At 39.9% G+C, this 17,642-nt stretch overlaps 1 protein-coding gene across 1 annotated transcript in view; it reads left to right on the forward strand.

Annotated features, from left to right (window-relative positions):
• tnr (tenascin R (restrictin, janusin)) overlaps window positions 1-17,642 on the forward strand; it is a 214,800-nt gene that overhangs the window by 135,949 nt on the left and 61,209 nt on the right. Inside the window, exons 6-9 of the mRNA XM_034702911.1 lie at window positions 9,386-9,506; window positions 12,733-12,955; window positions 13,093-13,193; window positions 15,257-15,419. Coding sequence (XP_034558802.1) covers window positions 9,386-9,506; window positions 12,733-12,955; window positions 13,093-13,193; window positions 15,257-15,419 — 608 coding nt within the window. The remainder of the gene's footprint in view (window positions 1-9,385; window positions 9,507-12,732; window positions 12,956-13,092; window positions 13,194-15,256; window positions 15,420-17,642) is intronic.

Raw genomic sequence — 17,642 nt, forward strand, 5'->3', positions numbered from 1 at the left:
GTATGTGGATATTTCAGAAAATGTAGGTTTTAGATCCCTGTAAACTGAGATTTTCAAAAATGCTTTCCAAGGCAGAGGTTTTTGAAACTGTTCTGTTGTGTGGACAGCAAAAACAAACTTTTGGGAAATGCAGACGTACCTGAGCATGGCGATTGTTGTTTATATGTATTGCGCAAGTGTCAAGACAGCAGGCTACTGTTTTTGTTTAAGTCTGGGTGGTACCATTCGGTTCGATTAGATTTTTAGAAGGAGACCTTTCAGTTCTTTATCATTATACCATGACATGAGGGTGTACAAATATATTACACTCAATAGTATTTAATTTGTCACTCTGTACACAGTTTAAAGAATGCTGTTTACACTTAACGTCAACTCAAGAAGATGCTCAACACACATGCGCACAATGTACTTCTATGGTGTTTGACAGGGCAGGCTGAATACACATTCTCGCATTCACACTCTCTACGATACAATACAATATGATACGATACAATATGATGCGGTACGATACGATACGATACTATACACTACGATGCGGTATGATACGATACAATACGATACAGTACGATCAAGCGGCAACCTCCGGTCTAAAAATATGAGTCCAATGCGGAAGTGTTAAAAGCTGCAGTTCATCGAGGATCCGCTTGAGGCTGGCTCCGGAAGTACCTTAATTCACATACACATGAATGGGAAAAAGATGATCTTTACAGCAGAAATAAACATGTTTACAGCCTGGTACAAAAGATGAGTGTAGTCTGGATAGCTCATTTCTCGATCTGCTCTCACTGTACGGGGGGTGAATTTTTTTCTAATGCGGCAATTTCGAAGATATTGAGATTACGAGTCTTCCAATGAGAGGCACAGCTGACTGCGGGAACGCTGCAGCTGTTGGCTAGGAGGCTCAAACTCTGCCTCTTTACGTCACACTGGCTCGACAGCAGCAATATGGCTGCCGCCACCGATTTGCCTCAATCAGCTCTTCAGAAACAGAAGGGTGACGTCACAGATACTACGTTCATATTTTATACAGTCTATGGGTACGATACGATATGATACGATACTATACACTACAATGCGGTATGATACAATACAATGTTATGCGATACGATATGATGTGATGTGATGTGATATGATATGATACATAAGGGATAATATATGGTTAGCAGGTGGTCATGGGAAATAGAAGCCCTACAGAGTGAGACAAAACCAAATTTATCAAAGAGGTAAGATGTTTGGTGCCCAAATCAACACAAAACAAGAATTCTTACTGGAGCTTGAACTGAAACTGCCTCTTAAATGAAAAGTTCAAGACTGTGTCATTGACGTCACCGTGAGTAGTCATGAAGTAGTGATGGGATAAATCTTAATTGGAAGGAAGATCTGTTGAAAGTGTTGTGTTATTTTCAATTGAAATATCAATACGTGTGGCCAGGGACATAACTACTGCATTACATGTGTCAGGTTGATAATATGCTGCCATATTGATATTTTGTCCCATCCCTGTTCAGTAAGAACCATTAGTTGAAGAGCTTTGAGTCACAGACAGTGTAGGGATTTAGAGAGTAGTGACTGACAAATGGACTATTGTATTGTTATCTCTTTAAATAACTGACAATGTATTCTGTAGAACATGCTGCCACTTCTAAACCTGGTCATTCCCTGCACTTTATTGAGTGACAGTAGCAGCCACACTATACTGAGTCAGAATTGAAATAAAATAAAAAAACAGGGCACCTACAGTCAGTGGCTACTTTATGAGCTAAACTTATTTATTCAAGCCGCCGGCCCGACTAAACAGTGAGTAATGTGACTACAGCTGAATATATTTAGTATGCAGACAGGGTCAAAAGGTTCAGTAAGTGCTTGACTAAAGATTAAAATCAGCAATATGGGGATATACTCAGACAAGCTGTTATTGCTGCAGCCCATGGCATTGACTTTGCAGGGAACATAGTGGTCACGCGGTCAGTGACAGCTCTTTTTAAATGTTATTTCTTATAAAAACAACAACCTTTCAAGCACAAAGGTCAGGGGAAAGCAGCTGGGAGGAAGAGACACATATAAGGAAACAGCTTTGAGTCATCTCAGAATGAATGAAGAAACCTGACAGTGACATCCACGGTACGTTCAGACCTGAGATACTGAAACAGAAATATGATAATCATATATCCACCATCCACAGCACATTGTTGAATTTATACTTAGAAGAGCATGTTTTTTTCCTGTAGAAAAAAAAAGTCTTATCCTCTCTCACACATTAGTATAATAGTGTTTACAGAGCGTATCTTAAGGTTAAGTACACCAGTATATAATCCACAAAAAAGAATGAGTAAGTCTTTAAATCAGGATATTTTCATAAGCATGAGCATTGCTAGATAGAGCCACAAAGCTGTGTAAACCCCTTTGCAGCGTGAGCTTTTGACCTGGTGTTTGCTACCACAAATCCCAGTAATCCCCAAAGTGAAATTTGTATCGCACTCCTGATTGTTACCATCAGCCCTTCCTACTCAGCCTCTCAGTACAGTAAAGGATTATATTAAGTTTCTATAGTACCAAACAGGTTCTTTATAGAAAAATGAAGCTTCCCTGGTGTACCATGGAAACAGTTCTGTATGACACTGGAGTTTATTTGGTGTGTTCTACTCAAAAGAGCTCACTTTTTAGCCTGGACAGAGGTCACAGAGATAGAACCAGGGGGGGGGGGGGGGGGGGAGAAAATGTTGTCCCTATGCACATTAGAGAGTCTGTTCATATCATCCTTATGGAGTAGTTAAACATCAGGTGGCAGCTGGCTGTCCTCACAGGGCTTTGTACCAAAACTTCAATATTTGGTCCGTCGTAGTATATCCCTTATTTTACATGAAAGCTGGTATAGCAGGGACCTTTAAAGGGTCTGTCCATAGACTGTAAATCATGGACGTAATCTCATTGACATCACCCATTGGTTGTACAACAGAGTTTGAAATCAGCAATTACGAGTCAGTTAAATTATTATTATTTTTGTTAAGGGTAACATATCATGCAAAATCGACTTTTTAATGGTTCTCTACCTGAAATATGTTTCCCTGGTATGTCTACAAACCCCCCGAGAATGAATAAAATCCATTCTGCCCCTGTTCTGATTTCTCCATCTTTCTGTAAATGTGTGTGAAACGAGCCGTTTCAGACTTCCGTGTTTTTGTTACGAAACAACAATATCCAGTCTGTCGCAGAGTCAGAGCTCGGAGCTTGTTCAGCCCATAGACTGTATAAAATACAACTCAACTTCTCCTCCGTTTTTCATTACCTGCACACATGTGAGCTTAGGAGGGAGGCATGTTAGTTGTAGGCTGTCTTAATAAACACAAAGGTCGGTTTTACTCCCCACGTCTGCAGATTTGAAGATCTAGTGGATGATTTTTATTTGTCATGGAAAAGTGCTAGCGCTAATTAGCATAGCCACATAGCTAAATGTCGTAGCTGTAGCTGTGTACCAAGACACACGTCGACATACTGACAAATAAAACAACAAGAAACACTCAATCTGTGACCAATCCTTCAGAAAGGTCCTGCTGCCTTTCTGGCAGGGGTCGGATTTACTCCCCACGTCTGCAGATTTGAAAATCTAGTGGTTGATTTTTATGTATCATGGATAAGTGCTAGCGCTAGTTAGCATAGCCACATAGCTACATGTTCGTAGCTGTGTACCAAGACACGTCGACGTACTGACAAACAAAACAACAAGAAACACTAAATCTGTGTCCAATCGTTCAGAAAGGTCCTGCTACAGGCGCCTCTCCGTCAGGATCAGATTCTGGATCAGATTCAGAGGGTTGAAGTAGCGTGGTCTGTTAGCAGTGTGTATATTCAGCCAACATGTAAACAGTAGATCAACGTGCTGGAGAGCCGAGGCACATCCACTTCCTGAGGGGGCGTGGTCAGAGGGAAAACAGACTGTTCTGAGGAGGACTGAAGAAGAGGGCTTTTCAGACATGCCAAAATCTGATTTCAAAGTGGTTTTTTGAACATAAACTTTAAAGACACGTTTTGGGGACCTCTTAGACCAATATATATTGATGAAAAAAGTGTGATATGTCACCTTTAATTCAGGCCCAAAATGCCGATCAAATGTTGGGTTTAAGTTGTGGAGTAGCTACCCGCCACTAGCCAGGGTTGTAGCTCCAGCTATTGGCTAGTGCCATAATGCTCTGATGCTTTACTACATAGAACAAGCACTGGTGACAGATGGCATCTCATTGCTGGGCACTGTTTAGACTGGCTAACAATACTTGACTGGAGCAATGTGTAACCAGCACAGATATGTCATCGTTAACCTGCAAGAAGGACTAAAGGCAGGTGGTTCTAGCACTGCTAGTGTTAGCCACTCTCTGCAAACCAATGTGACATTGTTTGAACGCAGACTGTGATCCTGTGTTTAACCATGTTAAATTAATTGTGCTCAGTTTTGACTGTTTTATGAGTGTTTTCTTAACTCTAGATTGGTCGATGAGTCAAGATTTAAATTTCTGTTCAAACAACTGAGAAATTAGTCACTTGGGAACATTCTTACTACTGTTACACAATATGTTGAAGAGAGAGCTCCAACCAGCATCATTATGTAGCATTTAAAGCTAGGGTTGGTAGTCACGGAAAAGTAGCATGAATTTGAATGTAGGGTTTCCTCAGGACTCCGTCTAACCCCTTCCCCCTCCCCTCGGAGCTCCTCCAAAACGACGCCCCCATGAGTGCAGCTGCTTCGCAACTGATTCAAAACAATCCCTCAGCACATCGTTTGTGTTTTGCACTACGTCAACTCATGTCTCACTCAGCAGTAAGAAAACACCAAAACGTTATCATAGTGAAAGTTAAAAACACAAACAAACATGAAATGTACACTTTGCAGGAGGCGGGCAGAACGGCAGGACGGGATTTGACTGGTTTCATCATTTGGCTCCTGATGGCAGGGATTGGTTGGTTTTCCCCCAGGCTGTAGATAGCACCTTTTTTCACTCCATTTAAAGAACACATTTTGTATTGATTGCCATCAGGACATAAAGATAATTTTAACCAGTATAACAAAACGTTTATCTAAATCTGACTACCAACCCCAGCTTTAACTCAGGATAAGAAACCAAAGCATTTGCCACTTATGCTGAAAATAATGCTGTTGCACCAGCATTTATTTCCCTCCATGTCTGTCTTGATACTTTCTCTCATTCAAATTGAGTCACTAATGACAGAATCATCCCCATGACAGATTGATATTTTATATGCATTTAAGATGTATTTGATAAATGGACGTTTTTCTTCCACTCTCTTTGAAATCAAGCTTCATATTTTTGACCTCGTCTTCAATATGTTTACATGTTTGTTCTATTTTTCCACTTTTGCTTTAGTGTATTTATCAAAAACATCCCTCTGGGCATGGCATGTATTTTTGTGTGTGTGTGTGTTTGTTTGTGTTTAGGCATTACTGTTCTTGTACCTTGAGGGATATTTGAGAAAGAGGAGTCACAAATGTATTGGTAATAGACTGTAAATGTATTTATGGCTGGAGGAGCATTAGAAAAGAGGAAGCAGCTTAGTATTAAATAGCCAATGTGAAATGATGTTTATTTCACTGTCTGACATCGTCTTTATTTAGACAGGAAGCGTAGTGAGGCTGAGCTGGAACTGAATATTATGAGCAAGTGAAATAAAGCTACAGCCTATTGAAGTTATTTCAGATAAACACTAGTACAAGTACCCTGTGTTTGTTTGAAGTTATTTAAATACAATGTAGCAGCTCTTGTGAACAGCTGATTCCCCTTCATTACAGCCTATATTTTTTTGACAATACAACTTAGTTGCAGTTTGCATTTTTTAATGAGTTCTTGATAGTCCACAGACCAAAACCACCTCTGATGTGCGTGATAAAAAATACTCTTTTTGAAGCATCCACAGAGATTGGATTAGTATCTCGGTGTAATTACACTGTGCATTTTTAAATTCAATTCTCCTTTCATATCGACTCACCTGCCCGTAAACCACATTGTGCATAAAAGAGAAAGATTTACAAAGATTCAGGACAAAAAAAAAGCAAGAGCTCATCTCACAGAGAAATGTAATCTAACGGAGATGAAAACGTTAGACGTACAAGATCAAAGTAAATTTTTTTTAAACATCAAACTTTTAAGCATGCTGGTTTTATGATTTCTTTTACAGTTGAGATATTTCTGCGGAGTGGCCTCCTTTGTGCGAGCTCAGTGTTTTACCCTTTTTTCTTTGCATAAAGGGCCCTGATGGTTTTTATTATAATTGGAACAGGCAGTTTCATTTCAGCCCCACAGGAGTTGAGCTCATACAATTCCTCTCAAGAAAATCACCAGGTAATACAGAAAGTGGCAGTTTTGTCTCAGAAGATAGTCTGAGAGTCATTAAATGTATATTTTGGATGTTCTTCATATTTGGCTGTTAATACCAAGGGGGCATGAACACACAGAAATGACTCCTTTGTGTTTACTTTTTCTATCTACACCTCCAGTATCATTGCTAGATCGAGAGGCCGCGTGTTGACAGATGTAATTACCATCAGTGCAGGTTGGACTCATTTTAAAATAAAGGCTGGATCACTTGATACACGACACAGTGTCAGTGTTTGTGCTCACCTGCTATTGCTCTCTGCATCACCTGTGGTTAAAACTATATGCAAGAGTACTCTAGATTTGAAGGCATATCATCACTCTTTGGTTTCAGTGCTTGACGTGCTAGTGTGAGTGTTCCCTCTCCTGGAAATAAAGAGAGTAAACGAAGCCAGTTTGCCTGAAGCACACGGATCTCTTCACTCTGAGTGAGAAAGTCTGTCTTTAATTGAGCCTCCATGAAAAACCTCCTCTCCTCGTGCATGGAAATGCTCGTGGGCATCAGCCTGCACCGTGACCTAATGACTTAAGTATAATCCTGTGACTTTGAACCTCTTTCAAACTTTTATCACTGCCAGTGTAAGACTATGCAAAGGGCTGTGTGGCTGTACGGGTCTATATTTGGTGGATGTTTAAAAGCAGTATGCCTTACAGCAAGAGACCTTTATCTCTTTTCTATAGTGAGATAAAAAAGATTGCATGACACTTTAATGTCATGATACATCTATTTTTACCTCTGTTGCCCTTACATAGAGAAGAAGTTTGCTAAACAATGGTACAAAATAGAGTCTTACTGAGTTTAGCTGACATTGTGATCCAGTTAAAGGTTATAACAGATTCATTGATTTCTGCGGGGAGAGTGCACATGTGTCGATGCTAGCCAAAAAGATGATATTCAACTTTTTTTAGTTATAAATTTTAACTTCATGTGCAAGATCTGTATAGTAGCCATTCTTAAGTTTCTGATTCTCACAGTTTTCTGTGTTCACCTCACACTCAAGAGCTGATATGTGCCCCTTCTGATCAATGCTCGTGTTTTCACAGAAAGTGCTGCGTAGCATCCCAGATTTGTCCCTGAAGCGTCTCTCAGCTGTGCTCCCCCAAAAATACCCACGGGGCCCACATTCAGCACGTGTCGGGCTCAACAGAGCACATGGATCAGGACAGGAAGTCAGGCATGGGAACAGCATAGAGCTTTAAATGATAACACCTGTACAGACTTCTAGAAGAATAGAATCTTATTGGTTTGACTTTAGAGAGAAAAACAGTTTTATAGCAGTGGTTGATCTCCAGAGCTGTTTTCCATCATGCTTGTTACATGAAGTGAAACATATTTGTAATGCCATTTATCAACATCACATCTTAGAAGCAGACATGTGATCCATGAAGCTAGCTAAAGGGACACTCCTTCAGCTAATGACTGTGAACAGGATGGTTCCAGTCGGCTTTTCTCGCTCCTTTATCATCTGCATGCTTTTTCCTCCGTTCGTTCACCGGTTAAACGGCTCGTGTCGTGTCAGACAGCAGCTGCATGCTTCAGGGGAGCTTTCAAAGTAGAACATTTTCCATTTCTTTGGAGTAGCATTGGGAGTCGATTCCAGCAAGGCCAGAGCCATTTTTAAAAGCATTAGCGGCACTGTCTGAAGTGAGGCATGCCGTAGATTGTAACATATGACCTGCTATCTTTCCCCTTTTGGTCTTTTATGATAAACTGTAAGTGTCAACAACCTTTATGAGCTTACAAACACTCTCACACATACACAGGTTGTTTGGCTCTGTCCTGAAATGATGGCTGCACTCTGTTGTGCAAAAGAAAAAAAAATGTAATGCGACTGCATTTGTGAAGAATCTTCAGAAAGTGAGCGGAAAGTCTGGGACATTGACTATGCATCAATTTTCAAAGCCATTTTATTTTCTAGCAATGAGATGAACCTAAAAGGACACGTGACTCGAACACTGAGAGTCTCTCAGTTTCTCATTTATGTGCAAATACCCTGATGTCTCAACATTTCCCCCTAAATGATCAAAAAAATAAGAAAAAAGAAAAGAAAGGAGTCAGTTAGGTGTGATAAGAAGCCTTCCATCTGCCTCTCACAAAAGGCACCAGCTGAGCGCAATAGCCTGCTCGGCCGACGTTAGGTGCATTGTTGTGATAAAAGAGGCTCTTGAATGCAGGCTCATCTGAGAGATGTTTTTTTTAAACCCTTTCTGCCCACATAAACACACACATCAACATGCTATAACCAGAGGGAACTGTTCTTGAACATACCACTCATATATTTGTGCTGCAGTCTTGTGTAACCAGCTGTCCCCACATGTGTTATAAAACATCTTTAGAGGCCGAGTAAGATGTTTGATTTCACTTGTACTGACACAACTCAATACATTCAAATAACCGTATTAAAAGCAAACTTCAGCTCTGCAGCGTATTCCCTCCGCTGATGTGTGACAGTCAGCATGAAGGATCCCCATCACTTTTTCTTTCTCGCAGCTTTTATTTCACTGCCCCCCCACCACCCCTCCACTTTCTCTTCCCCTCTCAACAGAGAGAGGATTACAGCAGCATCAGTCAAAACCATGTCTCCTCTGAAATCCATCTATCAACTCTCTCCCTGAGTAATAATTCTGTATTCCTCCCCAGTGGGAAAATCAAATATCTGTTGCTGCACAGTGAAATACATTCAAAGGTTTTTAGTAAGATCCACAATCCCTTCAAGATTTTCCTTTCCTCTGTAAAGGCAATTATTTTACACGAGAACACAGCCATTTATTTACCATTTACAGAGGATAAGCTGATTGTAGGGGAACGCCTCACAAACACAGAAACACACATAGACACATTTGAGCAGATGCATCATAATATTTATCAAGCTTTCATCCACACTGGAACAGCTACTCTCAAAAGGCACATTTTCATGCAATAAAACCACCACTGACTGTTTCTTCTGAAATCTCATTTAAACTACCTCCTTACACCTTTTTCTTTTTCTCTCACTTCTCAGCAGGTGTGAGTGGACAGGACTGTTGAGGTTTCTTCCCGACATGGCACTGAAACAGCAGCGTCTCAGGGCCACTGTGCCCATAACAGGCTGGATCCTGGCTTTGGCTCTGTTTCTGGCTCTACAGGTAAAGCTTGTTATGACGGAGGACTCTTGTCCTTTTTAAAAAAAAATGTTTTACTGTGACAAGCCGCCCAGGGCTTTTTTGACAATTATTTATTTTCCAATCTGCTAATTTGGCTGCCATGTTAATCACTTGAGTCCGGGCACAAGTCCACTCATGATCTTGGCCAGTTTGAGTACAAAGTGTTTGTTTGGACTGCCTACCTTATTTTCCCATGCCTCCTTTTCTACAGTGTTATTATCTCATCACATTATACACACAAAGTTATGACCAATCACAGAATTTCAATGTTCATTCACCCAACCGTCTGACTTTTACATTTCATCTGTCAAAACTCTTATTCTAAAATATAAAAAAGACAACTATAAAATAAAAAATAGTAATAATATAAAATAAGAATAAAAAAAATAAGAATAAAATAATAATGAAAAGAATAATAAAAAACAGTGGTTATGTTTATTAAGCTTGTAACAGATGACTACAACATAAAGACCAAGGCTAAGTCTGCATCTTTCAAGTAAAAAGCCACCAGTCCGTCCCGCTGATGAGCCTCAAACACATGGATTTATAGAGACAGCACTATTTCCTACAGAATCACACTGCACCTGTAGAAGGGGGTTGGCAGCAGGGGGTGTCTAAATTGCTTGTCTCGCCCCAACATAATGCCAGCACAACAGGTGATCAGCGTGTGGACAAGATTGTTAATGACAAAAAGTTCCGCAGCAATCTAAAAGTAATTCAGGACAACAGCAGCAGCAGCAGCAGCCACTTAACTTTTAAAACAGTGGTATGAGAAGGTTTATATTTTACATGAGATGTCTTATTTTCTTCTCTCTCTTTGTGGTCACCTGGAGAGGATGCAGGTAATCAGAAGTGAGGAGCAGAGAGCAACACAAGAGATAGCTGTCTTATATGGAGAACAAAATAAAAATGGAACGATAGTCAGCATTATACCTGAGCGGTCAAAATATGCTTGGTTGTCCTGCCCAGGTATTATCTCTGTGTGGGAATCACTGGACAGATGTGTTCTTCTTCTGCAATGTAGAGCCAGCTGACTCAGTATTAAAAGTATGAATTGAAAAAAGTTGGAACTAAGTGTTACATTGTTCTGACATGGAAATAGTCGTCTGCTTCTCTTGCACAGCCTTTTTTATTCTCAGTTGTCTCACTTATACCAACGAGATAGCAGAGGCGGTATCCAAACACTAATTCAACTGGGCGATGAAGCCACAAAAGACGAATGCAGAAACAGTCTCTTTAATTAAGACATGAGTGGTCAAAACAATAAGTGCTCATAGTGCAAAGTTGAGTTCAAACAGCAGCAAATACTTCAGTCCTTTACCTCTGTTTTTACTCACCTTTCTGCACTGTGAGCCCTTATTGTTTTGACCACTCATCTCCTAATTAAAAGACTGTTTGTGCGTTTGTTTCAGCCTGAAGAAGCTTTTGTGGCTTTTTAGCCCAGTTGAAATGAAACCGAGGAACCTCCTGAGGAATCTCTTTGAATCGACGTGCTTAAGACTAAATTTTTTGACGACCTGAGTAGGTCCAGTTTGCAGCACCCCTGATGCCTCACTTATACCAATACCAGAGGAAAGGCTTTTAGGATAAAGAGCTTACGGAAGTGTTTCTTAAACATAACCAAAGCTGGGGTAAGATTGGCTGTGGTTGCAGGTGCGTGAACTTCTTAAGTAACGTTCAAGAGCCAGGCAGAGCAACTGAGGTCAGCCTAGTCTTTAATAATACTTTAGACTGTCAACATTACAGATAAAGTTGTAAACGCCTTTTTTAAAAAACAACACATTATTTTAGGCAGATGTAACTCAAATCTACCATATATATATATATATATATTAGGAGTGCAACGATACACAAAATCCACGGTTCGGTTCGGTTCGATACGTTTTTGTCACGGTTCGATACGTTTTCGATACAGAAAAAGAGAAATTTCCATGCCTTTTTTTACTTGTAGTTTATTGATATTACCAACATTTGTTTCAGCTCAAAAGCAGTTTTTAAATTAAATTAAATGTATCAGGGGCAACTACACCTGACACATGTTCTGCTGTACATGGGGAGGTTGCGTGTGTATGTGTGTGTCTGTGTGTCTGTCTGTCTGCGTGCGCATCTGCCGTGCGCGATAGAGCGCAGAGGAGAATTGTGAACGCGCAACCATGTAGAGACAGAAATGACATCCCATCATGTAAATAAGATAAATAACATAAGGATATTTAGTCTGTTAAATAAAAGAACAAGGTATAGACCTGATCTATGAGAGAGGGAACCTTAAATCACTTCTGCTTTGACTTCCAAGTGGGGGGGCGGGACCCGGCGGGTGCGCCCCCGATATAACGGCAGGGAAAACACTGTTTGGTATCAGGCTGAAGTCTTACACAGCATGCAGTATAAGACCACAAGTAATGCATATACGAACTTTAAAACCACATCACCCAGTCTAGCATCACTACAGGACCACGGAACAACTCTGCTCTGCAACCAAAGAGGACACTCGTGCTTCCCTCTCGTTCGGGCGCGCGCTCACACACACATACGTGAACATATGAACCCAGCAGACCATCTTATGGTGAAATATATTTTTCCAGATGAAGCACAGTGAAAAGAAACGTGACCAGCTTGGACTGAATGAATGAGGGAGGAGCGCGCAGTTCAGTGGACCTGCGCTCGACAATGCAGCCTGGAGGAGTCGAGCGCAGATCCTCTGAAGTTGATAAAATGAATATAAAATTGCGTATCGTTCGGTTCATAGGGCGAACCGTGTATCGAACGGTTCGATACAGATACACGTATTGTTGCACCCCTAATATATATATATATTTCATATAAAAGTAGATATCATAAATACAGTTCTTAGATACTACTGTGTTTTCTGCCTGTGTTTTTCAATCTATCTGTAATTTTCTTTTAAATTAACACGCATTATCAAATGTTAGGAGTTCTCTTCACTTTCCTCTCAACATCTGACATTAATACTGTATCCATCTTTAAGCAAATTACTGTCACTTTAATGTGAAAATTGTCCTGTCTGCTTTGCATTCTGTGAGAAAATCCTTCATTTACAGTATATTAGTGTCAGCCCCCTGGCTTCTTCTCTGAGGCTTCACTTCATCATTCTGTGAACACGAAACATAAAGGACAAAATCAACTGGAAACTCTTAATACGCGACCATGTGCACCTTTTGTCTGTGTTTCATACTGTCTGGCACTCCAGGGTGCCGCACATGCTGCTCCATCAGGAGACAACAAGCTGGTTCGCACCACTAGAGTGAGGAGACAGACCTCAGGGGAGGATCAGCTCCCCTCCGCCTCCCCAGCCAATCAAACACTGCGGGAGCAACCCTTGGTCTTCAACCATGTCTACAACATCAATGTTCCCTTTGAGTCTCTGTGCTCTGTGGACCTGGACGGCTCGGCACCGCCTGACCCAGGTGATGGTGAGGTCCTCTAATCGATTGAGTGTTTGGATTCAAGCTCACTGTAGCCGTCTTGTCTTCTGTCCTGGAGGTATCTTTTGTTCACACAAGCAGGCTGTTTTCAGAAGCTCAAAAGACTTCTTTGTTTTGATTCACAGGTTCTCGTGGTGAGTTGGGATCCAGACCGCCTATGGAGGGTCCGATGGATCCAGCTGGACAAACAGAGTACACTGAGCAGACACTGGATGCTGATAGCCAGGTGGATTTTTCTGCTGTTTCATTTGGTTTAATTAGAAATTAAGCTTGGCTGGTGATAAAGTTTTACAGATCACACAGAGCGAGATGTGAGAGACTTTCAGGAGTGATTTAGAATCCTTTATGTGGCAAATAAAACAGACAGCATCTGTTAAATCACACACAGACATTTAGGCTGATTTTTATAGTGACAAGTTGTTTTACTGACAACTAATCAAAGTGATTCTGTACTCCTGGTCTTTGGTGGCTGACATATACATGGTACACATCTCCCTTTCATAAATTACATAATAAGGTAACAAGTGCAGATTTTCTTCAATCTGCTTGAAATTATTTTGATTGGAGCTTCTAGCTATGTTTTCCTGGATGTTTAATAAAGTGATTTGACTAAGATGTGTTCATGCATCAAGCATTTAATCTGAATGAAACCATTTTGACATGCACAAAGTTGTTCTGCCGATATTAAGTGACAAAAATAGCAGAAGAAACAGTTCCTCCATCTGGTCCTGTTATCAACAAGCACCTCTGTCCCAACGTCATTGTACCAAATGTGTTGCAAGTGAAGTTTAAAAAAATAATCATCGCTACACACCTCTATATATTGATCATCTGATACCCCTGCACCAGAGATTACATTCTCCTCCTCTCTCAGGTCTGTGATTTTGGATGTTTCCATTTAATTTATTTATTTTACTTTTTGGACCACAGTTCAATAATCCTGACTTTTTTTTAAAGTTCATATCAGTTTTGCTTTGCCCCCACTATGTTTCTATTGATTCCAATAATAACAAAAGTGTAAACTCGTCACGTCAGCAATAAGAACACGGTTTACATGGTTAACGTTCTCAATATCCAACAGCCTCAACCACCCCTCTTGATTGGACCAACCTGTTGTGTTTGAGATGTTTACATGAAGTATTATGATTCTGATCAGGTTTTTATTCCTATTAGAAGTGGCCCATGTAAACAGCCAGACGTGCCGACAGGTTTGGAAAAAAACCCAACCTATTTTAAACACTAAAAGTTTAATTCAGTTTCCTCCGCTGAATTCACAATATTTTGTTTATCTGTTTAAATCACCAACAATATTTTCTATAGAGAGGTAACGGTGCACATGGGAGTGTTGATGGATGGATGGATAAAGAAAACACACCTTTGTTATAGGAAGAAATCAGCTGACAGCTCGCGCAGCTGAACGTCATTTCAAAAGCATTTTTACAGAGATCGATCGAGAGCGAAATGCAAAATACATTTTAGTTGTCATATTTAATTTAACTAACTAAATATTGATCTATGAACCTCTGTTTGTCTGTCTGAAAATGCACTGTACTAATACATTCTAATTCTCCGCCACAGACAGATTTACTTTGCTGCACCGCGCTCCACACTGAAATGAAAACTTGCGTACACGAGCTGAGACCTGGCGTGGTATATGAGCGTATCCTCCGCCAGATTGATAAATGCCGACCTTAGCGTGGAAATGGTCGTACACCTTGTTTTCGGTCGTACGCAGGTTTCATAAATGAGGACCACTGAGAGCAAAATCTGAAGTCAATGAGAGTTAAATTTCTTCTTCATGGATTTCCAGGGTTACAAAAGTAAATTATTAAAACACATATGGAATATAAGTTAAATACCTTTACAGAATAATTATAGCAAGCACTGTTGTACACAATTAATTCATTTGCAACAAACAACATCCAACCCTCCATTATTCATACATATACCAAGCATGTTCCACACAGTCACACAAATTCATTACTACATTTAAGGAGAGTTGGATTATGCAGCGGGAGGATTGTAAGAGGTTTTCAATGATTTTGAAACCTTCTATTATATAATGAAAACTGATCACAGCCTTTGTTTTCCCTTAGAACCAGAAGTGTCAATTCTGTTTATTCTGACACTTCCTCAGACTTCAGGGCTATAAATGAGTGTTTGATACTTGGAACAAATACATTTTAGATAAAAGTAAAATATGCACATTTTCCCACAGCTGTATTATTAATTTCCCTGACATATTTTATTGATGTCAGAATAACTTTGTAATCTTTTATTTCTTTGAAGATGACATTCACTCACCGCATCAACATCCCAAAAGCTGCGTGCGGCTGTCCAGCTTCAACCACCATCCAGCAGCTTGCCACCAGAGTAGAGATGCTGGAGAAAGAAGTCTCCATGCTCAGAGCTCAGTGTGGATCTGGATGTTGTGGAGAGAGTTCAGCTATGGGTGAGTTACATTTATGAATGACAAAAACTCCTAAGGATGAATCTTGTGGATGTTGTTTTTTTACGCTTAAATAAGCCATTTTACCAACAGTATTTGCACAAAAAACTCCTCTGTCATAAACCATTAGGTTTCTGAAAGCAAATGTATAAAAAAATATTTGAAAGAAAAAATAAATCTAAACAAGCTGTCTCATGTGTCAAAAAGATTTAAAAAAGCACTGAAGGTAAAACAGGCAGGAAAAACACTTTATACCGTGAATGAAGAGGAAAGAGACAACAGCAGAATATTGATGCTGGAGGATGACTTTTTTTCTGCTTCACTGTCTGGGTCTAAGCAGTGTGGAGAAACCTTTGCTACAGCTCAAAATCATGTTCACTATTCAGGAGACGCTGCCATTGTAATATGAGGAGACAAAAATGGATAGTTATAGGACTTATTATGGCTAAAGGATCTGCCCCATTGACACCATCACCTGTTCAGATATTTTCTGAAAACGCTCCGTCTCTGTGAAGAGACTGATTTTCTCCAGCCATCATGATCTGAGTCAGTATGAAAAGCTCAGCTCAGACAGTCAGCTGTTAGATGCAAATGCGCAAAATGAGACAGGTGTAATTAGGGACCCACCCATTTAGGATGGGTCTGACATAACACTCACTGTCTGTGTTGTGAATTTCTGAGGTATAATGATACCACAGAACATTTTTGTGTGCACCATTTTTCTCCAATATGGCTATGCAAAGGTACAAAGACAGCTCCTTTCACAAACAAAAAAACTATGTTAAAAAATATGCAACATCATTTTGCATTATCAACCCACTGTAGAGAAGACTATTATCTGCTTTGGGCTTCAGAGAATGCTGAGATTATTGTAAACAATGAGTCAAAGAAGGCCGTGCTGAAAAGAAAAACTTCACCAATGCTTCATGAAGAGAGTGAAGAGTGAATACCAACAGGAGCATTTTGCACATTTTTCTGGGGCGCTACCCACACGTTTAGCTGTGATGCTCATTCCATAAATCCACAATTGTCACAAGTTGTACCTCATTGTAAAGATGACTAAGCAGGCTTTCCAGCAATATCAATTACAACACATATTGGTATTATTAAAGAGGAGAAATAATTGACCAAAATAAAGTTTACACATTTTTTGGGAGGAGCTTATATTATTATTAAGTTTTGGGAAATCAATGCTCTTCGGAAAGTAGATACACGCCAATAGATACACACAGCAACCAGCTTCTGTGTTCTGCATTCAAGTGTATTCGCCACTACTGCAGAGGCAACTCAGTAACTTGACCCTCCACCACATATTTGTGATAAAGCACTGTGTAATAGAGTGCAATTCCACTGGCCAGTCAGCTGAACTGATCAACACTTGCCTTCAACCATCACATCATCTATCACTAGTAACCTTGGTTACATGCAGCTCTTACCTGATACTGCCAGCCAGCCAGCCAGCCAGAAAAGGAACATCATATCTGAGATCATGTCATTAATCCTCCAGTGATGAATAACAACATGCTACATCCACAGGTCACTCTGAGAGAGAGAAATTACTGTGATGATAATTGATCTGTGCTGATAATATATTAATTACAATATTCTTGATCCACCTCGGATGAATATCTTAGTCCCTTTTGCAGCCAGGGAATCTTTGTGAAGTCTCATCTCTCAGAATCTTTATGAAGTAAAGTTTATTATTTTTTAAAGTTAGATTTTGTAATAAGAAATGAGAGCAGCTGAGAGCTCTACATGTTTTTCTTGATGTTGTTTACATCACTGTCAAAAGTAATGTTGCATGGAAAGTGATGGTAGAGGAAGAAATGAGTTGACTTCTTTGGAGAGCTTGCAGATGTTACAGGGAGATACTACTGCAGTAATGGTGGTTTGCCAACTTCCCCTAAGATTTATCTATATATCTGTGATAAGCCTATATTTTATTGGTATTAACAGATGTATTGGTACAAGTTTTAATTAATGTCTCTTGAAGTAAAGTGGAAGTTTTTAATATAATAAGTTCTTAGTATAATGCAACACTTCTGGGTTTCAAGGGGATATTGGAACTCAATAAAGAACATGTTAAGGACTCTTAACTCTTTTTCTGTAACTGATTTGTTTAGGTGTCCTTCATATAGCACTAATTTAATATGGAAACATGTTAACAACCTATTCTAACAGCATAGAGAAGGATCTGATTCCCTGCTTTCTCTTTATGTAAGCACC

Source organism: Notolabrus celidotus, chromosome 15, assembly GCF_009762535.1.
Source record: "Notolabrus celidotus isolate fNotCel1 chromosome 15, fNotCel1.pri, whole genome shotgun sequence".
Taxonomy (NCBI): domain Eukaryota; kingdom Metazoa; phylum Chordata; class Actinopteri; order Labriformes; family Labridae; genus Notolabrus; species Notolabrus celidotus.